General features: G+C 47.4%; 1 protein-coding gene across 1 annotated transcript in view; it reads left to right on the top strand.

The window, feature by feature from the left end:
• LOC118374962 (voltage-dependent P/Q-type calcium channel subunit alpha-1A-like) overlaps positions 1-23,455 on the top strand; it is a 190,746-nt gene that overhangs the window by 153,214 nt on the left and 14,077 nt on the right. The window contains 7 exon segments of the mRNA XM_052519364.1: positions 4,019-4,133; positions 4,822-4,929; positions 7,313-7,416; positions 11,818-11,921; positions 13,147-13,282; positions 19,591-19,704; positions 23,387-23,422. Of these exon segments, the coding sequence (XP_052375324.1) occupies positions 4,019-4,133; positions 4,822-4,929; positions 7,313-7,416; positions 11,818-11,921; positions 13,147-13,282; positions 19,591-19,704; positions 23,387-23,422 (717 nt within the window).

The following is a 23,455-nucleotide window of genomic DNA, read 5'->3' as shown; positions in this document are numbered from 1 at the left end:
TCTTTTGCACCGTGTATACAGACGGAAACACACACACACCTTTAAACACACGTATTATCAAACACAAACACCCACACGTTGTTTTTGCCAGTCAAAGCTTTACAAGAATCTGAGTAGAGTGCATAGTGGAATAGAATACATCAAATCAGCTGTGGTAACTATAGGAGCTTTGACTCTAAACAGGTGTGTACATTAGGTGTGTACATTAGAGTGTACATTAGAGTGACCTCTAATGTATACTATTGGAAAAATATTAAAGACATCTATTTATACAAAAATATATATAAATGTTTGGCCAAGCTGGCAAAATAGTGTATACACACAGCTAAACACACATGCACAGACAAAAACACATACATACACACACACCAGTATGCGTGTGCAGCCGGGCTTGGAAGGTCCGTACGACTTCTGTCCTCTGAGTCTCTCCGTCCTGTGGATGGCACTACTGCAAACACACACACACACACAGGCACACACACACACACACACACACACACACACACACACACACACACACACACACACACACACACACACACACACACACACACACACACACACACACACACACACACACACACACACACACACACACACACACACACACACACACACACACACACACACACACACAGAGGAGCAGGTCTCTGTCTTTACTTGTACAGTAGTCCAACATATACAAATCAGGATGTATTTTCTGGGTAGAGGACAGAGAGCTGAATATAGTTTGTTGTCTATCTAGTTGGTTGTGTAGTTTTCTAACCAGTTAACTGTTATCATTGCCACAGAATAACGTCTAGCCTCTTTTTCGTAGTAGAATCTCTTCGGCCCTGTAGTAAAATCTGCAAGTGAATCTGTTCCACCCGTCCCCGTTCTTCTGTCAATGCAGTTCTACTCTGTTTCCAGTCCCCTCCTCTTCACATGCTGTCTCCTCCCCTCCTCCTAACCCGCCACTCGCATGCCTGCCCCTTCACCCCCACCACCACACGGGCACTACCATTACCTCTCTCACACACTGTCATACACAGTCACACACACACCGACTCACACTCATGCCCCTTAAATACCCTTATATTCCTGTGAAATCCTTCAGATATTCTAATACACACTCATATACCCAACTCATTTGGTTGTCACCATCCCTGGTCCTGGAGAACTAACAGTTCTCTGATTCAACTAATCAAGGTCTTGCTGATTAGCTGACCAACAGAATCAAGGAGAGAAACCTGTCCTACACACCCTCTCTCTCAGACCAGGGATGGTAGTGACCATTGCTCTAATATAACCTCATACCCCCTATTATAAACCTTACAACACATTATGACACCCATACGACACATTATGACACCCTTATGACAAACACGTGTCCCTTCGTAGGCAGATCGCTGTGAGCCTCAGGGGCAGCCAGCAGAACAGCCTGTAGGCACAGAAGATCTCTCTACTGCCAGAACTTACTGTCCCTCAAACCCTCCTTATGCTCCCAGCTGCTCTCCCTACCTGCATCTCTGCTAATCCTTACCTCTACCTCGATCTCTAGCATCCCTCTCTCCGCATATATTTCTCCCTGTCTCTCTCTCTCTCTCTCTCTCTCTCTCTCTCTCTCTCTCTCTCTCTCTCTCTCTCTCTCTCTCTCTCTCTCTCTCTCTCTCTCTCTCTCTCTCTCTCTCTCTCTCTCTCTGCATATCTGCATCTCTCTGCCTTTCTGTCCTCTGTTCATTCATTCTTATCAGCTCGGCTCATCTCTCCCTGCCTCTGCTTTATATCCTCTATTTTCTCTCTCTTCTTCTCCTCCCTCCATTTTGTCCCTCAGTCCTAACAGCCTCTCTCCTGAAGTGTCCCCTGTAATATAACCCCTCCTTCAGACTTTGACCTGTAACTTTTCATCCCCCACCACCTCCATCTACTGTGTCTGGGGGTAACCATAGCAGTCCAGTCTTTGAAAATACCTCTCTCCCCTTTCCCTGTGTTATCTGTCATCTGTAGGTGATGACCTTAGTTTGACATTAAAAAAACCCGGCCCCCCTTCTTGCCCTTCACCTGTCCCCTATCCCCCACCCACCATCACTACCTACTGGCCCAATGAGAGAGGTCAAAACCCTCACACTTGACCTTCACCTCTGACCCACAGAATAATGTGTGTAGTGTTAAATTCTCACCCCCACTCTCCTCTGTTCTGTAGAGACACAGACAGTAGTCTTCAGGCAGGATGCTGTATTACAGACTCGACCAGCTTGTGTGGTGGTAGATCTTTCTTTTATTCTATCCCTTTCAACCTCTTTTTCTTATCACTCGCTGTTTATCTCTCTGATGTCTTTTCTCTCTCTTATCCTCCAACCTCTTCTCATCCTCCAACTTCTCCCTTTTTTTGCTTTGAAAACGGTCTCTAAAATGCCACTCACAACCAACCCCCCCCTCTCTCTTTTCAATTATTTTCTGATACCGAGATGTACTGTATTTTTCTCCACCCCCTAACACGTATTGTATAGCCCTCCTCAGGCCTAAGGCAGCCTAACCTAGAACCTCAGCCCATCTTACCTTTTAAAAAAATGTCTTGATCGGCTGAATTCTGTTCTCACGCTCACCTGTTAACTCTGTCAGGCCCTGCACCCATTATACATTGAGAGATCAGAGGATTTGAATAGAGATTTACAGCTCTATTGTCTCTGTATGACAACAACAGCTCTTTATCTAATATCTCCTATAGATGTAGCACATGTAGTTTCAATGATGTCATATCCTCCTGCCAGTAACCACTACTAAACCCAAACCGATAAACATTATTGTGTTATTAAACCACACAGAGGATGCTTTCTGTGTACGGCCGTGCCGCTGCTTGTCCTGTGAAGCATTATGTGTGTGCACCGCATGTTGCATGGGGGGGACAGGGGAGGATGGGGTATGTGTCACAGGGTTTTGGGGTAGGGGAGCGGAGTGCTTGGCATGGTCTTGCTGCATGTCTGGGATGTCGCCGTGACAACAGTTACTGCGAGCCTGTCTCACACACTCTAACGTCACGTTGTCTGTGTGTGTTGTCTGTGCATGTGTGTGTGTTGGCTCGTGTCCATTTCTCTTATATTGACAAGACCAGAAGGTGGATAAAGGATAAATGAAAATGATGACGTTCCCCTCCCCCTGTCCCTCACTTTTGGTTTATCGCTTTATGGCCTGGTCTCTGTTGAACTGTGAATCTCCAATCCGCTACGGGGAGCTCTGTTAGTGGCAGCCAGCTGTCTGCTCTTACTGATCTAGAATCAGATTAATTTCCCATAATCCTGAACTAAACCATTCAAGGGGAAAACGCATAAAGCTGACATTGGATCAGAGTCTAACTTCATTTTACACCCTCTATCAGAGAAGGCATAAATAATGCTGTGACACTACTGAACCTGTGAGATCCTCCTAAGTAACACAACAACGACTGTCATTGGGATGGCAGGGTAGCCTAGTGGTTAGAGCGTTGGACTAGTAACTGGAAGGTTGCAAGTTCAAACCCCCGAGCTGACAAGGTCATTCTGCCTCTGAACAGGCAGTTAACCCACTGTTCCTTGGCTGTCATTGAAAATAAGAATTTTTCTTAACTGACTTGCCTAGTTAAATAAAGGTAAAATAAATTAATATCTGTCTACAGACATGAATGAGTTAACATCCATAAGAGAAACCAACTCATAGTAATGTTAACCTTTTTAACCCTTTGGCTCTCACAGGCTGTGAAGAAACAAGGCTATCATTTGCCACCGCCATGTTAACATCGTTTTGGTACCTAACAACAACTCAGCTGCCAAACAGCTGCCATAACTGGTGTAGCAGTGCCAATGACACATTGTACAGTTGACAGACAGATGTACAGAACCTGCTACAAAAAATGACAGAGCTCCCTTTCCTCCCCTTCCCCCTCACCCCAACCCCCTTTCCCTCTCTCCTCACCTGGAGGTTCAGAGCACACCTATACCTCCACTTCCTGGGGGGCGGGCCCTTTTTACTCACCCACCTTCCCCCGATTGTCTCTTTCCAACAGAGGCTGCTGCGGATGGACCTCCCGGTCGCCGACGACAACTCAGTCCACTTCAACTCCACCCTGATGGCCCTGATCCGCACGGCCCTGGACATCAAGATCGCCAAGGGTACGGAAGGTTTGGAACCCCTCTTTCCTGCTTGCCTTTTTCACCATCTCTTCCCCCTGTTTCTTGTCTTCCCTAGAACAGAGCAGAGCAGTCTGCTACTGTAAGGTGGTTGTGTATCGTGTGTACCCTGCTGTCCCTGAGACCTACATCGGTCCCTCTGCTTCTCCCACGGTGTCCTAAGTACAGCTCTTTTTCTATAGAGTTTGTATGGTTCTTATTCACCAATAGAATGTAATGTGTACTACCAGCCATACTGTCAGTGTAATAGGGTTTCAAATAGGCTACAGTTCTCATTTGGTAGACTTTGTAGAGTTCCTATGTGAAATAACAATCATAGTTTCAATGTAATTGAGTCTCACTTTATTTGGTTGGCCCAATTAAAGTGAAGATGGCCAGACATTTAATGCCCATGTCTCTGTGTTACATGGCTCATCCACACTATACATTTAAACTGGGAGTCAAAGCTCACCTCTATTAACAAACACATTTTCTTGTGTCTGTGTGCTTGTGTGTGTTTTCATGTCTGTGCGTCAATTCTTACACCTCTATGGCTCGGCTGTGTATTTGTATTGATGTGAATGTGTGTGTTTATGTGTGTGTGTTGCTATTATATGTGTGTGTATACACTGGTGCGTGTATGTGTGTGCCTGCTTGTGTGCCTGCTTGTGTGTGTGTGTGTGTTATTGCGTTTGTGTAGGAGGTGTGGACAAACACCAGATGGATGCAGAGCTGAGGAAAGAGATGATGGCGATTTGGCCCAATCTCTCCCAGAAGACCCTGGACCTCTTAGTCACGCCACATAAGTGTAAGTTGCAGTGTGTTTGGACTGCGACGCGATGCCAGTGTCTGTCTACTTCTTCATGCCACCTGAGGACAGCTTCTCTCAACCAGTCTCCTTCACTGCTGCACCCTCTGATACAGCAGGCACAGCCCCCTACACACACACACACACACACACACACACACACACGTATTATGTACACATACCAACACACGCACACAGGATCCCATGATTCCCACCAGTCCAATCCTCGAAGACGACACACCTAATTTGGGATCTCCATCTCCAGCCTCCATACACCTCCACCAGCCATAGCCCCATTTCCCTACAGCAGGCCATGTACCCCATCCCCCAGCCCCAGTCCCCACACACCCATATAGACCTCTTTTTTTGCACCCATATCACACCTCCACCCAACCTAACAACTGTACACAGCAGGCCTCATCCTGAAGTCCCAATGCAATACTTCCAACAGCCCATTCCACTGATTCCAGGCCTGTTCTGTAGGCCCAACATCTCGCCTCCTCCGGATCAAATACCAGCAGGCTGTCTGCCCAGCTCTGTGCCTGAGATCAGGGGGTGCCCCTCTATAGACCAACTCTCTATAGTAGTCTTTTCACTCCAGGGGTTTAGTTCATACAGTACTATTGTAGGTCAGAACACTCCAGGGGTTTAGTTCATACAGTACTACTGTAGGTCAGAACACTCCAGGGGTTTAGTTCATACAGTACTACTGTAGGTCAGAACACTCCAGGGGTTTAGTTCATACAGTACTACTGTAGGTCAGAACACTCCAGGGGTTTAGTTTATACAGTACTACTGTAGGTCAGAACACTCCAGGGGTTTAGTTCATACAGTACTACTGTAGGTCAGAACACTCCAGGGGTTTAGTTTATACAGTACTACAGTAGGTCAGAACACTCCAGGGGTTTAGTTCATACAGTACTACAGTAGGTCAGAACACTCCATGGGTTTAGTTTATACAGTACCACTGTAGGTCAGAACACTCCAGGGGTTTAGTTCATACAGTACTACTGTAGGTCAGAACACTCCAGGGGTTTAGTTCATACAGTACTACAGTAGGTCAGAACACTCCATGGGTTTAGTTTATACAGTACCACTGTAGGTCAGAACACTCCAGGGGTTTAGTTCATACAGTACTACTGTAGGTCAGAACACTCCAGGGGTTTCGTTCATACAGTACTACTGTAGGTCAGAACACTCCAGGGGTTTAGTTTATACAGTACTACAGTAGGTCAGAACACTCCAGGGGTTTAGTTCATACAGTACTACTTACTGTAGGTCAGAACACTCCAGGGGTTTAGTTCATACAGTACTACTGTAGGTCAGAACACTCCAGGGGTTTAGTTCATACAGTACTACTGTAGGTCAGAACACTCCAGGGGTTTAGTTCATACAGTACTACTGTAGGTCAGAACACTCCAGGGGTTTAGTTCATACAGTACTACAGTAGGTCAGAACATTTTGGAGAAATACATACAGGAGTATAAGGAATGCACAAGTGCCAAAGCACTAGTTGCTATGTAGATATTAGATGTATATTATATGAAAGGAAGCATGATTTACAGTATAGGTAAAGGCATCTGGGTCAGGTGTGTTATAGCTACTCACCAGATTGCTAATTGTACCACATTTTACTGAAATGCACAGGCTTCTGTGCCCTGCTAATAACGTTCAAACCAAATTTAAATCAAATGTGTGGCAAAGCATGCTGGTGAACGGTGTGCAGAAATGGCCAATAGCACAATGCTTGTGAACACACTTTTTTGAACTGGACTTTAGGCCCTTTTATTGTGAAGATGTGATCTGCTGTAGAAACCTGGAAATTACTCTCTTTCAAAGACTGTTATTGCACTTTTTTCTTTTCTGAAGCTCTGTTTTGTTTATGTGTTTGGAGATAACAAAGTACAAGGTCCAAATTGAACTTAGTACAACATGTCCACCTTCTATTGAGAATTAGAGGGGGAACCATCATTCCTGCCTCAGAATGCCAAAACAGCATCAAAACAGCCCCAGCAGTTCTGTTGGTACTGTCCAGTCCTCTACCAGGTCCCCCATCTACACAATGAAGTGGTCTTGAGTCTTGTCTTCTGATTGAAGACCACCAGTCAGTAGAAAAACAGATATGTCTAGAAAAGATGTAAAGAAAGAAAGACTACAGTTAACCAGAGAAAGAGAAAATGTGACACATGATCATTGTTTAGTCCGAGTCTGTTTGTGAAAAGACTATCAGCTCTGTGTTCGTGTATATGTGTGTATTTGTCTGTGTGAGTGTGTGTCTCTCTCTCTGTGTGCGTGCCTCGTCCCCTCTACTCCCATCCCTCTCGCTCAGGGTCCCATACGTAGTGGTCTAATCGTGCAGGGTAACTTGTCCCTCTCTCAGCAGCAACAGACCTGACGGTGGGGAAGATCTACGCTGCCATGATGATCATGGAGTACTACAGGCAGAGCAAGGCCAAGCGCTCTCAGGCGCGGCTAGAGGCGGAGCAGGTACAACTACTGTCCCTAGGAACCATCTCCAAACCTTCAGACCACGCAGACTGACTGAGGGCAGAGTCAGACTGACTAGAAATACTGCTGTGCCGCTAGTACAGGGGTCAAAGCGGAGCTGTGACAACCCATAACCACGCCCACCCACAGTCTTACTATAGCATTTACTTACTATGTAATTGTAAGGTCACTTGTTATCATTGACCTCACCTGGCTAAAGGTTAGAGGTCAAAGGTTAGAGGACCATTGCCATTGGGTTTACCCACTCTAGTCTTGCCTTTCTGTGTTCTTCCATCCTCCCTTCCTTCCTAACTCTCTCTTCAGTTAGTCGGTATAAAACTCTGTGAGGCCCTCTGATGGACAAAGTATGTCACTGGTCCATGTTATATTACATTTTTACATGATATTATATTATTGCTAGAGCATCTGTACAGAAAACCAGCAGATTTATATTTCAAGCACAATTATATAATTCTGAATCACAATTATTTCTAAAGAAGAGGCACTTTTCTTGCTATAGAGAACCCTCTCAATCATCTTTGAATTGGTTTGGGCTGGGTTTCTTTGTCACAGCTCCGGATGGCGAAGACTGTACAACGTTAATGTACATTCTTCACCTAAGCCTGTTCCTCTTTATCCTCCCTTTCCCTGGCTGTGAATCCACTGCTGGTGATGATGATGATGATGATGCTTATCTTCCCAAGCCTTTTAGCCACACCCTGGCCTTGGACTGTTGCCCTACACCCTGGACTGTAGCATTGCACTGTAGCCCCCTATTCCCTGTTGACAGAGAGAATGCATATACAACCAATACAATGGATCTTGTGTTTATGTAGTCACATGTGAAGCCACTGACGATAAAACGTTCAAATTGTAGCAGTATTTGTAACACAGTTACAGAAACATTTTAAGTGTAAAGTAAAAGATGACGTTTTAAATCACGGAGATGGTTTTATTTTGTTTTATTTGTATTTCTCACGCACACACATACACAGTTTCCTATTTTACAGACAGAGTCCTACTCCTCCTCTCCTCCTGCTCCTCCTCTCTCACTGCACTCTAAGCATGCCACTTTCCCTGCTCTGCTATGGCCTCCTGCTACCACTCTCTATACACAACTCTCAGCCATGTCAATTCCTCATGACTTCATTTCTGCCATCTGGCATTCCTTCCTTGTAGGATAGCACAAGGAAGAGGTTAGTCACTAAATTCAAAGTTTAAACAGTGATCCTCTTTTTCTCTGACACATGATGTGAAGGGCGTGAGAGAGGCAGGATATTGAAAGTTCTAGGAGTTAGTTGAGAGAGTCTGGCTCTGTCTGAGCTTTAAAAACTGACCTCAAGTCTGCCTTAGCCATGTGTATAGATATATGTACATGCTTTTTGAAGAGTTGGTTGGATGGGACCTACAGTATGAGTCAGGGGATAGTTTGATTGGACAAGTCACAGGAACGCCTCAGAAACATGATGGAGCTATCTAAGAAGGATACCATCTAACCAACTGTAGAAACCACCCTCTATCACCTGTCAAACTACAATGGAAGACTCATAAGACAAGCTGAGAAGACTCCAGAGTTGGTCGCCCCATACTTAGAGTCAAGTCATTGAACATTTGACCGTGACCATGTCATATCCTTGGTCTTCATTCACAACCACAACCATACCACCCAGCTGGTCCTCGTGCTTTTACTCTAATTCTCCCAAGGTGTACTTACCCGTGACCACAAACATGTACAGAGGACAAACACTCACACACTGGAGTTTCTTGGGCAACGAATGTTATGTTATCAAACTTTTCAGACTCTTCAGCATGCTCACATGACATGTCACAGCCTGATGACGATAATTGATGGTGTCACTGCAACATCCTCATTCAATCGTCGCCCATCCTGCTCTCCAGCCAATGTCTGCTCTGCTCTGCCACCCTTTACCCCTACACATCCTCTCCCCTCTCCCCTGTACCTCTACACCTCCTCTTACTGAGCTGCCCCTCACCCTTGCACCCCCACCTCTCTTCCCCTCCTTCCCAACCCCCACCCCTGCTGCTACTTGCTTACAGGAGGAGTGGACTTCCCTCCCCCTTGCACCCCCACCTCTCTTCCCCTCCTTCCAAACCCCCACCCCTACTGCTACTTGCTTACAGAAGGACAGGAGGAGTGGACTTCCCTCCCCCTTGCACCCCCACCTCTCTTCCCCTCCTTCCCAACCCCCACCCCTACTGCTACTTGCTTACAGAAGGACAGGAGGAGTGGACTTCCCTCCCCTTGCACCCCCACCTCTCTTCCCCTCCTTCCCAACCCCCACCCCTGCTGCTACTTGCTTACAGAAGGACAGGAGGAGTGGACTTCCCTCCCCCTTGCACCCCCACCTCTCTTCCCCTCCTTCCCAACCCCCACCCCTGCTGCTACTTGCTTACAGAAGGACAGGAGGAGTGGACTTCCCTCCCCCTTGCACCCCCACCTCTCTTCCCCTCCTTCCCAACCCCCACCCCTGCTGCTACTTGCTTACAGAAGGACAGGAGGAGTGGACTTCCCTCCCCCTTGCACCCCCACCTCTCTTCCCCTCCTTCCCAACCCCCACCCCTACTGCTACTCTCTTACAGAAGGACAGGAGGAGTGGACTTCCCTCCCCCTTGCACCCCCACCTCTCTTCCCCTCCTTCCCAACCCCCACCCCTACTGCTACTTGCTTAAAGAAGGACAGGAGGAGTGGACTTCCCCCCCCCTTGCACCCCCACCTCTCTTCCCCTCCTTCCCAACCCCCACCCCTACTGCTACTTGCTTAAAGAAGGACAGGAGGAGTGGACTTCCCTCCCCCTTGCACCCCCACCTCTCTTCCCCTCCTTCCCAACCCCCACCCCTACTGCTACTTGCTTAAAGAAGGACAGGAGGAGTGGACTTCCCTCCCCCTTGCACCATCTCAGACAGTATTATTACCATAGTGTTAGATAAGGAGAGACATAGTGAAGGGTAGCATCCATCCCAGTGATGAGCGTTTCTTCCCTGCATGATTCCAGGTAGAGCTTGTTGCCATAGATAAGCATGTGCATCATGATGTGAGACTAGGGGTGGGACCTGGAGAATGGGAATACCCTTGCTTCGAACGGTTCAGGTTCGGACAAGAACTGTTCCAAGTGTTTAGAAATGACGATTGGACAAATATTGTTTGGAAAAATATTTGTGTGCTATTTCCTTGTATGACCTGGAACCTTTGTGATCCATCCACTTTAAACTTGACCCTCCATGGCTCGTGAAATCCTTAAACCAAAACAGCTACTTACCATTGATAATCCGTTCCAGCTAGCAAGTATATACTGGCCCAGGAGTGGCCCACCCCCGGCATGGTTTATGACCCACAGCTGGAAACCAAATGCGGCCCAACAACATTTTCCCAGATATCTTACGGACATAAAAGTAGAAGTTTGTCAGTTTTAAGTGGATGTGTAATAACTGAATGACACTGTATGTGGTTATTTTCACCTACACTAAGAAAAACAGGTGCTATCCAGAACCTAAAAGAGTTCTTAAGCTGTCCCCATAGGATAACCATTTGATGAACCCTTTTTGGTTCCAGATGTAACCCTTTTGGTTCCAGGTAGAACCCATTTGGGTTCTATGTAAAAACCCTTCTACAAAGGGTTCTGCCTGGGACCCAAAACGGTTCTTCCTGGAACCAAAAAGGGTTTTCCTATGGGGACATCCAAAGAACCCTTTGGAACCCTTTTTTCTAAGAGTATGTTCCCAACAGGTCTACTCCCAGTCCTCGTCTTCCTCTCTCTTTTTCATCCTTCGTCTATCCCTCTTTGTGTCCCCTTTCTCTCTCGATATATTCACTCGCATGGACTTCTACCTCTATTCTTTCCTTTTCTCATCCTCTCCCCCTGTCTTCCTAGGTTGTGTATTGAATGGCACCCTTTTGATGTTATAGTGCACTTCTTTTGAATCAAAGCCTAGGTGAAAATCAGAAATAGTGTGTCATTTGAGATGTGTTCCTATGAGCAACATGCAAATTGTCTGATCAGATAAAAAAGACTGTAGACAAAGACCTTAATTAATGCCAGACAAAACCAGACCTCTTTGTAGCATCCAACAGAACACTTCCAAATCCATAGCTAGGTACTGTATACTGTAGGTCATATACAGTGGCTCTGGCTCTGGTTAATGCCCTTCATTCATGGTGACCTGGAAGTAGATGATTCATTGGCATGAGCCTTCCATTCTCACATTTACAGCAGGACTCCAACTCCCCTCCCAGAATGCGCTCTGGCTCAGTCAGCCCCTGCTGACTGAAACCCTCCCTCCTCCCTGGATGCTGTGACCTGCTCTGAACTCACTTTCTTCTCCACCTTCCCCATTTCCTGTATGTCTACCTTAAAGCCGGCGGCCATGTTGTATCTCACACAGAATCGAACGACATTACTGTTTCAGCGCGTGGAGCCGCCCTCCCCCATCCAGGATGGGCCTCTCTGCCTCCCTCCTACCCAACCGGCAGATCCCATCAACACCCTGTGAGTAGACCCCCCCAACTCTCTCTCTGGGTCTCTCTCTCTGTCCTCTCCCTCTCTCTCTGTTTTCTCTCTCCCTCTTTCTCTGCAGCCAGAGGGAGGATGGGTAGTGGCTCCACAGGTGGAGTGTCATCCACGAGAAGGAGGAGCAGGACGACACGCTGGGCAGACACGCCTCGCGTGTAGAGGACCTGTGTGTGTAGTGTGTTCAGAAAGGCTGGTGTATGGGTTTGTGGGGATGAGTGCATTCAGTTAGCCTCATACAAGCGCTGAATGCAAGGGTCTGATGAAGGTGATGTATATGGAGCCTGGTTTGTGTGTATGCATGTCCTGGGTCTGACTGTGTGTGTGTGTATGTATGTCCTGGGTCTGACTGTGTGTGTGTGTATGCATGTCCTGGGTCTGACTGTGTGTGTGTGTATATATGTCCTGGGTCTGACTGTGTGTGTGTGTATGCATGTCCTGGGTCTGACTGTGTGTGTGTGTATGCATGTCCTGGGTCTGACTGTGTGTGTGTGTGTATGTATGTCCTGGGTCTGACTGTGTGTGTGTGTATGCATGTCCTGGGTCTGACTGTGTGTGTGTGTATGTATGTCCTGGGTCTGACTGTGTGTGTGTGTATGTATGTCCTGGGTCTGACTGTGTGTGTGTGTATGTATGTCCTGGGTCTGACTGTGTGTGTGTGTGTATGCATGTCCTGGGTCTGACTGTGTGTGTGTGTATGTATGTCCTGGGTCTGACTGTGTGTGTGTATGCATGTCCTGGGTCTGACTGTGTGTGTGTGTGTATGCATGTCCTGGGTCTGACTGTGTGTGTGTGTATGTATGTCCTGGGTCTGACTGTGTGTGTGTGTATGTATGTCCTGGGTCTGACTGTGTGTGTGTGTGTATGCATGTCCTGGGTCTGACTGTGTGTGTGTGTATGCATGTCCTGGGTCTGACTGTGTGTGTGTGTATGCATGTCCTGGGTCTGACTGTGTGTGTGTGTATGCATGTCCTGGGTCTGACTGTGTGTGTGTGTATGCATGTCCTGGGTCTGACTGTGTGTGTGTGTATGTATGTCCTGGGTCTGACTGTGTGTGTGTGTATGTATGTCCTGGGTCTGACTGTGTGTGTGTGTGTATATATGTCCTGGGTCTGACTGTGTGTGTGTGTGTTGTAGACCGGTGGACGGATGGGGCGTGAGTGTGTGTGTGCAAGGGGTCTGTCTGACTGTCTGTGTGTTGTAGACCGGTGGAGGGGGGGGTTCCAGAGAGCCAGTCGTGGGTGACAGTGCGGGCTCAGGAGATGTCCCAGAGAGTAGGCAGCTGGAGTCCTGAGGGACAGCACTCTGAGGATGGCCTGGACAGCAGGCATAACTCGCAGGTAACACATACACACAGGTGCGCGCACACTCACACACACACACACACACACACACACACACACACACACACACACACACACACACACACACACACACACACACACACACACACACACACACACACACACCAGCCTCAAGAAGAATCCCTGGACAACAGACATAACTCAGAAGTGTATATACATGCACATGCATACGCACAAATACAGATCAATACAGTACGTGCATGTAACATGTACAGTGTGTCATTGCACACAAGAACACACTAATAAATGGTTCCCAGTAAACATGAAATAGTGATTTTCTTTCATGCTATTCATGTTTCATGTTGTCTGAACATCCACATAATTTCATTGGACTGGTTCATATAGAGCTCGTGTCCTGGTGCTCTTTCCTTACAGGATATTTAGGGTCATCATTGTTGAATCAACTCGTACACAGAGTCACTGCTGGCTCTGTTTTATTCCTGCCTATTGTCCAATTCCATATGGTCCCTACAGCTCCTCTCCCCTATAGGCACTTAGACAGATCTGAAAGGTGTATAGGTGTAAGCAATACAGCACATTCATCTAATGGCTTTGAGTCATTACTAATCCTTTCAGATCTACATGAAGGGCCCAGTAGTTAGAGTTATTGGGAAAATGTGAACATGATGGTTTCCCTATAACCTGCCCTGATTGGCTATGCCTGCTTAAACCCTCCCACCATTCACATCCCATACCCATCTATCCTCCTCAGCCCCCAGGCCCACATCCCCCAAGCCCTCAAGCCCTCAGCCCCCAAACCCTCATCCCCCAAGCCCTAAATAACATAATATTATCAAAATCTAAATCCGTCTGTTTTTGTTGTATTGGCTGAGTCTCAATCCACCGGATATGCCATGTCGGCCTTCTGCATTTGCGGTGGAAAGTGGCAGAACTACAGCACTGTTTGTCAGACCAGGAGACATCCCGAAAATCGGTCTTCTCACGAAAACGTCTATAGCGTCCAAATGATGGTGTTCTCCGTTTTGCTTTACGCCACCCACAAGTGTCACTGGACTTGTCTGAAAGTAACCCAGTACAGGTTTAAAAAAGGAATTGAAGTATGCTATATATATACAAAAGTATGTGGTCCTTCTGTGGCTCAGTTGGTAGAGCATGGCGCTTGTAACGCCAGGGTAGTGGGTTCGATTCCCGGGACCACCCATACGTAGAATGTATGCACACATGACTGTAAGTCGCTTTGGATAAAAGCGTCAGCTAAATGACATATATTATTATTATTATTATTAACACCTCTTCAAATTAGTGGATTCGGCTGTTTCAGCCAAACCCGTTGCTGACAGGTGTATAAAATCAAGCATACAGCCATGCAATCTCCATAGACAAACATTGGCAGTAGAATGGCCTTACTGAAGAGCTCAGTGACACTGAGCTCAGTGAAGAGCTCAGTGTCACAGTGGCTTTCAACGTGGCACCGTCATAGGATGCCACCTTTCAAACAAGTCAGTTCGCCAGATTTCTTCCCTGCTAGAGCTGCTCTGGTCAACTGTAAGGGCTGTTATTGTGAAGTGGCAATGTCTAGGAGCAACAATGGCTCAGCCGCAAAGTGGTAGGCCACATAAGCTCACAGAACGGGACCGCCGAGTGCTGACGCGTGTAGCACGTAAAACTCGTCCGTCCTCGGTTGCATCAAGTTCCAAACGGCTTCTGGAAGCAACGTCAGCACAAGAACTGTTCATTTTTTTATTATTGTTATTTTTTATTTGTTTTAGGGTGTAGATCAGCTTTAATATTCCAGATAGATTGTAGCTTCCATCAATGTAATTGTCTGCATCAGTTCCAATCCCCCATATGTTTTTGGGTAAATATAAATATATATATATATATATATATACTGTATATATATTGTGCCCATCAAAGGTTCGGTTTGGACACACCTACTCATTCAAGGGTTTTTCTTTATTTTTACTATACATCAAAACTATGAAATAGCACATATGGAATAATGTAGTAACCAGAAAAGTGTTAAACCAATCAAAATACATTTTAGATTATTTAAAGTAGCCATCACATGCCTTGATGACAGCTTTGCACACCCTTGGAATTCTCTCAACCAGCTTCATGAGGAATGATTTTCCAACAGTCTTGAAGGAGTTCCCACATATGCTGAGCACTTGTTGGCTGCTTTTCTTTTACTCTGCGGTCCAACCCATCCCAAACCATCTCAATTGGTTTGAGGTCAGGTGATTAGTACCCTCCAAGCTCGTCATCAAGCTCGAGACCCTGGGTCTCGACCCCGCCCTGTGCAACTGGGTACTGGACTTCCTGACGGGCCGCCCCCCAGGTGGTGAGGGTAGGCAACAACATCTCCACCCCGCTGATCCTCAACACTGGTGCCCCACAAGGGTGCGTTCTGAGCCCTCTCCTGTACTCCCTGTTCACCCACGACTGAGAGGCCACGCACGCCTCCAACTCAATCATCAAGTTTGCGGACGACACAACAGTGGTAGGCTTGATTACCAACAACGATGAGACGGCCTACAGGGAGTAGGTGAGGGCCCTCGGAGTGTGGTGTCAGGAAAATAACCTCACACTCAACGTCAACAAAACTAAGGAGATGATTGTGGACTTCAGGAAACAGCAGAGGGAACACCCCCCTATCCACATCGATGGAACAGTAGTGGAGAGGGTAGCAAGTTTTAAGTTCCTCGGCATACACATCACAGACAAACTGAATTGGTCCACTCACACAGACAGCATCGTGAAGAAGGCGCAGCAGCGCCTCTTCAACCTCAGGAGGCTGAAGAAATTCAGCTTGTCACCAAAAGCACTCACAAACCTCTACAGATGTACAATCGAGAGCATCCTGGCGGGCTGTATCACCGCCTGGTACGGCAACTGCTCCGCCCACAACCGTAAGGCTCTCCAGAGGGTAGTGAGGTCTGCACAACGCATCACCGGGGGCAAACTACCTGCCCTCCAGGACACCTACACCACCCGATGTTACAGGAAGGCCATAAAGATCAAGGACAACAACCACCCGAGCCACTGCCTGTTCACCCCGCTATCATCCAGAAGGCGAGGTCAGTACAGGTGCATCAAAGCTGGGACCGAGAGACTGAAAAACTGCTTCTATCTCAAGGCCATCAGACTGGTAACCAGCCACCACTAACATTGAGTGGCTGCTGCCAACACACTGACACTGACTCAACTCCAGCTACTTTAATAATGGGAATTGATGGGAAATGATGTAAAATATATCACTAGCCACTTTAAACAATGCTACCTAATATAATGTTACATACCCTACATTATTCATCTCATATGCATACGTATATACTGTACTCTATATCATCTACTGCATCCTTCTGTAATACATGTATCACTAGCCACTTTAACTATACCACTTTGTTTACATACTCATCTCATATGTATATACTGTACTCGATACCATCTACTGTATCTTGCCTATGCTGCTCTGTGCCATCACTCATTCATATATCTTTATGTACATATTCTTTATCCCCTTACACTGTGTATAAGACAGTAGTTTTGGAATTGTTAGTTAGATTACTTTTTGGTTATTACTGCATTGTCGGAACTAGAAGCACAAGCATTTCGCTACCCTCGCATTAACATCTGCTAACCATGTGTATGTGACAAATAAAATTTGATTTGATTTGATTATTGGTCAAATAGCCCTTACACAGCCTGGAGGTGTGTTTTGGGACATTGTCATGTTGAAAAACAAATGATAGTGCCACTCAGCGCAAACCAGATGGGAGAGCATATCGCTGCAGAATGCTGTGGTAGTCATGCTGGTTAAGTGTGCCTTGAATTCTAAATAAATCACAGACAGTGTCACCAGCAAAGCAACCCCACAACATCACACCTCCTCCTCCATGCTTCACGGAGGGAACCACACATGCAAAGATCATCTGTTCACCTACTCTGTGTCTCACAAAGACCAAAAATCTCCAATTTGGACTCATCAGACCAAAGTACAGATTTCCACCGCTGTAATGTCCATTGCTCGTGTTTATTGGCCCAAGCAAGTCTCTACTTCTTATTGGTCCTTTAGTTGTGGTATCTTTGCAGCAATTCGACCCTGAAGGTCTGATTCACGCAGTCTCCTCTGAACAGTTGATGTTGAGATATGTGTCTTACTTGAACTTTGTGAAGCATTTATTTGGGTTGCAATTTCTGAGAATGGTAACTCTAATGAAATGTTCCTCTGCAGCAGAGGTAACTCTGGGTTTCCATTCCTGTGGAGATCCTCATGAGAGCCAGTTTTATTATAGCGCTTGATGGTTTTTGCGAGTGCACTTGACAAAACTTTCAAAGTTCTTGACATTTTCTTAATTGGCTGACCTTCATGGCTTAAAATAATGATGGACTGTTGTTTCTCTTTACTTATTGAGCTGTTCTTGCCATAATATGGACTTTTACCAAATAGGGCTATCTTCTTTATACCATACCTACTTTGTCACAACACAACTGATTTGCTCAAATACATTAAGAAAGGAAATAAATTCCACACATTTTCTTTTAACAAGGCACACCTGTTAACCTTATATGAAATGCATTCCAGATGGCTACCTCATGAAGCTGGTTGAGAGAATGCCAAAAGTGTGCAAAGCTGTCACCAAGGCAAAGGGTGGCTACTTTACAGTATCTCAAATATATTTTGATTTGTTTAACACTTTTTTGGGCTACTACATGATTCCATATGTGTTATTGCATAGTTTTGATGTCTTCACTATTATTCTACAATGTAGAACATAGTAAAAATAAAGAAAACTTGGAATGAGTTGGTGTGTCCGAACTTTGTACTGGTACTGTATATATTTCTTTATATATACCTAAATCAAAAAGCTAAATGATCCATGGTATGACCATCTTAAAACAATTCCATGTGTTAGCTTGGACTTTTAGAGTTTAAATTTGAACTTAAATGGGGTAGGGGTGTCCCAGGGATACCGGATAGCACGGGCCAAGCCTTCAGCCCCCAAACATTCAGCCCCCAAGCCCTCTATCCCCAAGCCCCCTGCGCTGAAGCCCCTTGTACCGAAGCCCCCTGCACCGAAGCCCCCCTGTACCGAAGCCCCCGTAACGAAGCCCCTGCACCGAAGCCCCCTGCACCGAAGCCCCCTGCACCGAAGCCCCACCGTGCCGAAGCCCCCCGTGCCGAAGCCCCTGCACCGAAGCCCCTGCACCGAAGCCCCTGCACCGAAGCCCCCCGTGCCGAAGCCCCTGCACCGAAGCCCCTACATCGAATCCCACTGCATTCGAAGCCACCTGCACCGAAGCCCCTGCACCGAAGCCCCCTGCACCGAAGCCCCTGCATCGAATCCCATTGCACCGAAGCCCCCTGCACCGAAGCCCCCTGCACCGAAGCCCCCTGCACCGAAGCCCCCTGCACCGAAGCCCCCTGCATCGAATCCCATTGCATCCAATCCCACTGCATCGAAGCCCCTTGCACCGAAGCCCCCTGCACCAAAGCCCCCTGCACCGAAGCCCCCTGCACCGAAGCCCCCCGTGCCGAAGCCCCCTGCACCGAAGCCCCCTGCACCGAAGCCCCCTACATCGAATCCCACTGCATCGAAGCCACCTGCACCGAAGCCCCCTGCACCAAAGCCCCCTGCACCGAAGCCCCCTGCACCGAAGCCCCCCGTGCCGAAGCCCCCGCACCGAAGCCCCCGTACCGAAGCCCCCTGTACCGAAGCCCCCTGCACCGAAGCCCCCTGCACTGACGCCACCTGCACCGAATCCTACTGCATTGAAGCCACCTGCACCGAAGCCCCTTGCACCGAAGCCCCCTGCACCGAAGCTCCCCCGTACCGAAGCCCTTTGCACCGAAGCACCCTGCACCGAAGCCCCATGCCTCAGCCTCAGCAGTTCCTGCTCTGATCCAAGTCCGTCCTAGCTCCTAGACCACAGCCCTAGCCCCTCGCACTAGATCTAAACCTAGTCTTAAACCTTCCCCCGTCCCCATTTCCCAGTCTCTCCCACACTACACAACATGCACCACAGGAAGCTGCTGAGGGGAAGATGGCTCATAACAATAGCTGGAACGGAGCAAATGGAATGTCATCAAACACATGGAAACCATGGAAACCATGTGTTTGATGTATTTGATACTATTCCATTAATTCTAATCCAACCATTAACACGAGCCCGTCCTCCCCAATTAAGGTCCCACCAACCTCCTGTGCTGTGCACACGACATTCACCCACACTCATGTGGGATAAAGGATGACAAACACACCATTGTCCCCATCATATTCCTTCATCAAAGTCACGCCTGCTCTCACTCTATTTTGCAGACGGTAGAGATGAGAGAGATGGGGCGTGACGGTTACTCGGATACCGAGCACTTTCAGCCAATGGAAGGCCACGGAAGGGCCGCTTCCATGCCACGCCTTCCAGGCGACAACCAAGTGAGCACCCCTCATTTCCTCTCCTCCCTCCCTCTCTCGCTCCCTCTAGCTTTCCATCTCCTTTACTCAATCTCCACGATAAGCGACATGACTCGAGACACACAAAGACTAGAGACAGACTATTTATAATCCAACACAGTGCATAACAAAATACTATAAAACATTGCTGAAAATGGACACCTGACACTTTCAAGCATATTTGTTTTTATAAATGCATGGTATTTGACGTGATATCATGCATTTTGACGATAGCTCCCCTTTCTATGCTGTTGAAATATCGCCCATAGGATGTTTGCCAGACAGATTTACAGGTAAGTCTTACAGACTACCGTACCAAACACCCCAACACCCCACTCTTCCTCCCCTCTCCTCTCCTCTTCTCCTCCTCTACACTCATCCCCTACTGCATGGAGGTGTGTTACTGTGGTTGTCCCTTCTCATCCAGTACCAAGTCATCTCTGCTATATTGTCACACACACACTCTTTGTTTAAGGTAGTCCATCGTATCCGATGATGACTTCCACTACTGCTTGTGGGTTCACTGATGACTGTATAATCTGATGCGGGATGCACACTGTTGCCACAGACAGAGCACACAAAGGCCTGTCCTGTGGAGGCCGGTGAAGTCATGGTCTACGTTCAGTCCTTTTTTCCTCGGTCAACTGCACTCCAGGGCAGAGGCCACGCCAGGTGGAGTGTTCCGCAGCAGTCTGGAGGGAGGCAGAGTTTACCCCACACTTCTTTAGTGATGTCTTAGGTTGGGTCCTTTAGACATTTTCTCTGCCCACCTGAAGAGCGACGGCCCAGTTGTAGCTGTCCGTACAGCGTACTTTGCGGCAGGCGGTCCTCTGGCGTCCGGATGGCATCACCCAGCCATCTAAGCTGGTGGTGTGTGATGGATGCTTCAATACTCATGCAGCTGGTTTTCTGTAGGAACTCTGAGTGCGGAACAAGGTCCTGCCAGGTCACTTTCAAAGTGCGTTGAAGGCCTTCTATGTGAAAGGACTCCAGTTGTTTCAAGTGTCTGCTGTAGACTGTACATGTTTCACATCCATAAAAGAGTGTAGATACACACACTGCCTGGTAGACTGCAACTTTGGTGTGGAAGTGCAGGTTGCTCTTGTCAAAAACCTTCTTCCTTAGCAGTCCAAAAGATGACAAAGTCTGTTTGACCTGATTCTGGATATCCTGGTCGAGGGGATGCTTCCAAGATATTTAAAATGTGATACAATGGGAAGTGAGGAGTCTGAGATGGAGAATGGAGGTGTTTCAGACGGAGGATCAGATGACCACTGACATAGGACCTCTGTTCTTGGGATGTTAAGAGACAGCCCCATTAGGCTGTATGCTCTTACAGCTGCTCTGAGTGTGGCTTGTAGAGCTTCTGGGGTATGTGCCGCAAGAGCGCAATCATCCGCAAACTGGAGCTTAAGTACTTGTTAAGCTTTGAGCTTCGTGGCAGCTTGGAGCTTCCTAATGTTGAAGAATTTTCCGTCCAATCTGAAGTCCAGGGTCACCCCACTCTCTGTTTCCATGTCCTTGTGCAGGACTGCTGTGACACAGGAAGAAGACATTGAATAGGACTGGCGCAAGCACACACCCTTGCCTCATACCAGTACCAATTCTAAAAGGGTTCAGACTCCTGACGGCTAATTCTTACTCTGGCCACCATCTCCTCATGGATCTGATGCAGGACGTTCACACATGTCCCAGTGCAGCCATACTGCAGGAGGACCTTCCAAAGGAGTTCACGGTGTACTGTGTCAAAGGCTTTGCAGAGATCCAGAAAGGCCATTAACAGGTCTTGTGTCTGTTCACTGAACTTTTCCTCAGTTGGTGTGGACTGAAGATCATGCCCACCATGCTTCTGTTCTTTCTGAAGCTGCACTGGGACTCCTGTAGCAGATCTTCAGTGATGGTGTCGATGATTCTGTGGTGGAAGACCTTCACCAGGACTTTGACAGCAACTGGAAGGAATGATATGCCCCTGCTGTTTCCGCAGATGGATTTGCCCCACTTTGATCGGGATGTGCTCTTGTCTCCATATCTCAGAGAGGAACATGCAAACTGCTCTGGTACAGAGATACCCCCCCCCCCCAGTTTTAGGATCTCAGCGGGATGGAGTCAGGTCCAGGAGTTTAGTTATTCTTCAGTGACCTGGTGGTGGTGCAGACCTCAGAAAAGGTGGGTGGGAGATCAAGGCTCTGGATGGTGGGCAGTGTTCGGAGCTCCTCCAGGTCTGAGTAGTCAACTGGGCTGGTTTAAGAGGGCTTCACCTCTGGACTATCGTAGTTTGGTCCTTTATGAGAGTGGATCCATCTGCACTTCTTACGGGACAGAGAAAGCAACTTCTTGGGTTTCTTCGGGGCAGCATACAACTTGTGCATGTTTTATCTGTCCCCACCAGATTGAATTTCTTGTGCTTTGGAGATCCACCACTAATTTTGTCGTAGAGTACTCTGTCCCTACTTCCGCTGCCACACACACACACACACACACACACACACACACACACACACACACACACACACACACACACACACACACACACACACACACACACACACACACACACACACACACACACACACACACACAGACCAGCACACATGTACATTCTTCTGCCCTCATAACTACCACTGCTGTCAGAAGATAAGAACTATCTAAATCATTCTTTCTTTCCCTCTTCTCTAATGGTTTTGCTATTAAGGTGACTTGAAATATGGGGTTTTGTTTCAACCAGGTTTGAATTTGAAATCATGCCCAACTACCAATGATCTAGTGTCATTTTGGGGTCAATATTTATTTGAGAAGGTATTGATCAGGTGGTCTAGTAGTGTACTGTCATGCTCAAACTAAAAAAAGATATAGTAAATAGGATACTGCTATCTTGAAACAAATGCTGCTGCTATATATATATATATATATATACGTGTGTGTGTGTGTGTGTGTGTGTGTGTGTGTGTGTGTGTGTGTGTGTGTGTGTGTGTGTGTGTGTGTGTGTGTGTGTGTGTGTGTGTGTGTGTGTCCAGTCTTCTTTCGTACTCTTGTGTGTCGTAAGTTGTGCCTTTACACTATACTTCACTGTACTGTTGTTTTTGCCCTAGTAGCATGGTGTGTTGTTGCTGTGGTGTAGATGGTAGTGTTGTTGCCATGGTGACCCTGTCTATAACACTGTCTCTGGCCCTCCAGTGTCTGTGCTCTACTGTGGTAAGTGTTGTTTCTCCCCTCACCGCTGCTTTTGTGTCTAACCGGGTTCTCTCTCTCTCTCTCCTCTCCTCTCTCTCACCTCCCTTTCTTTTTGGGTTATCCCCCTCTCCTCTCCTCTCCTCTCTCTCACCTCCCTTTCTTTTTGGGTTATCCCCCTCTCCTCTCCTCCCCTCCCTCACCTCCCTTTCTTTTTGGGTTATCCCCCTCTCCTCTCCTCCCCTCCCTCCCCTCCCTTTCTTTTTGGGTTATCCCCTTCTCCATTTCTCCCTCGCTCTTTGCCCATGCCTCCCCCATTATCTGATTTTCACCCCCTCCCCTTACCTTCTTCACCTCTCCCTTCACTCTTTATTTGCGTATCCATCCCTCTCTCCTTCCCTGTCCCTCTGTCCTCTTCTGTGTGTCTGTGTGTGCCCTACCTGTGCTGTATCCATGGCTGTGGTGTGTGTGTGTCTTCTCTGTGCTCACACAGCAGCGAAGGAAAGGGAGGCAGCGTGGAAATAACCTCAGTGTATGTACCCTGTCTTCCCCATCTCTCCCCCTT

Source organism: Oncorhynchus keta, chromosome 5, assembly GCF_023373465.1.
Source record: "Oncorhynchus keta strain PuntledgeMale-10-30-2019 chromosome 5, Oket_V2, whole genome shotgun sequence".
In the NCBI taxonomy this organism is placed as follows: Eukaryota; Metazoa; Chordata; class Actinopteri; order Salmoniformes; family Salmonidae; genus Oncorhynchus; species Oncorhynchus keta.
This window is presented reverse-complemented; position numbering and strand designations above follow the sequence as displayed.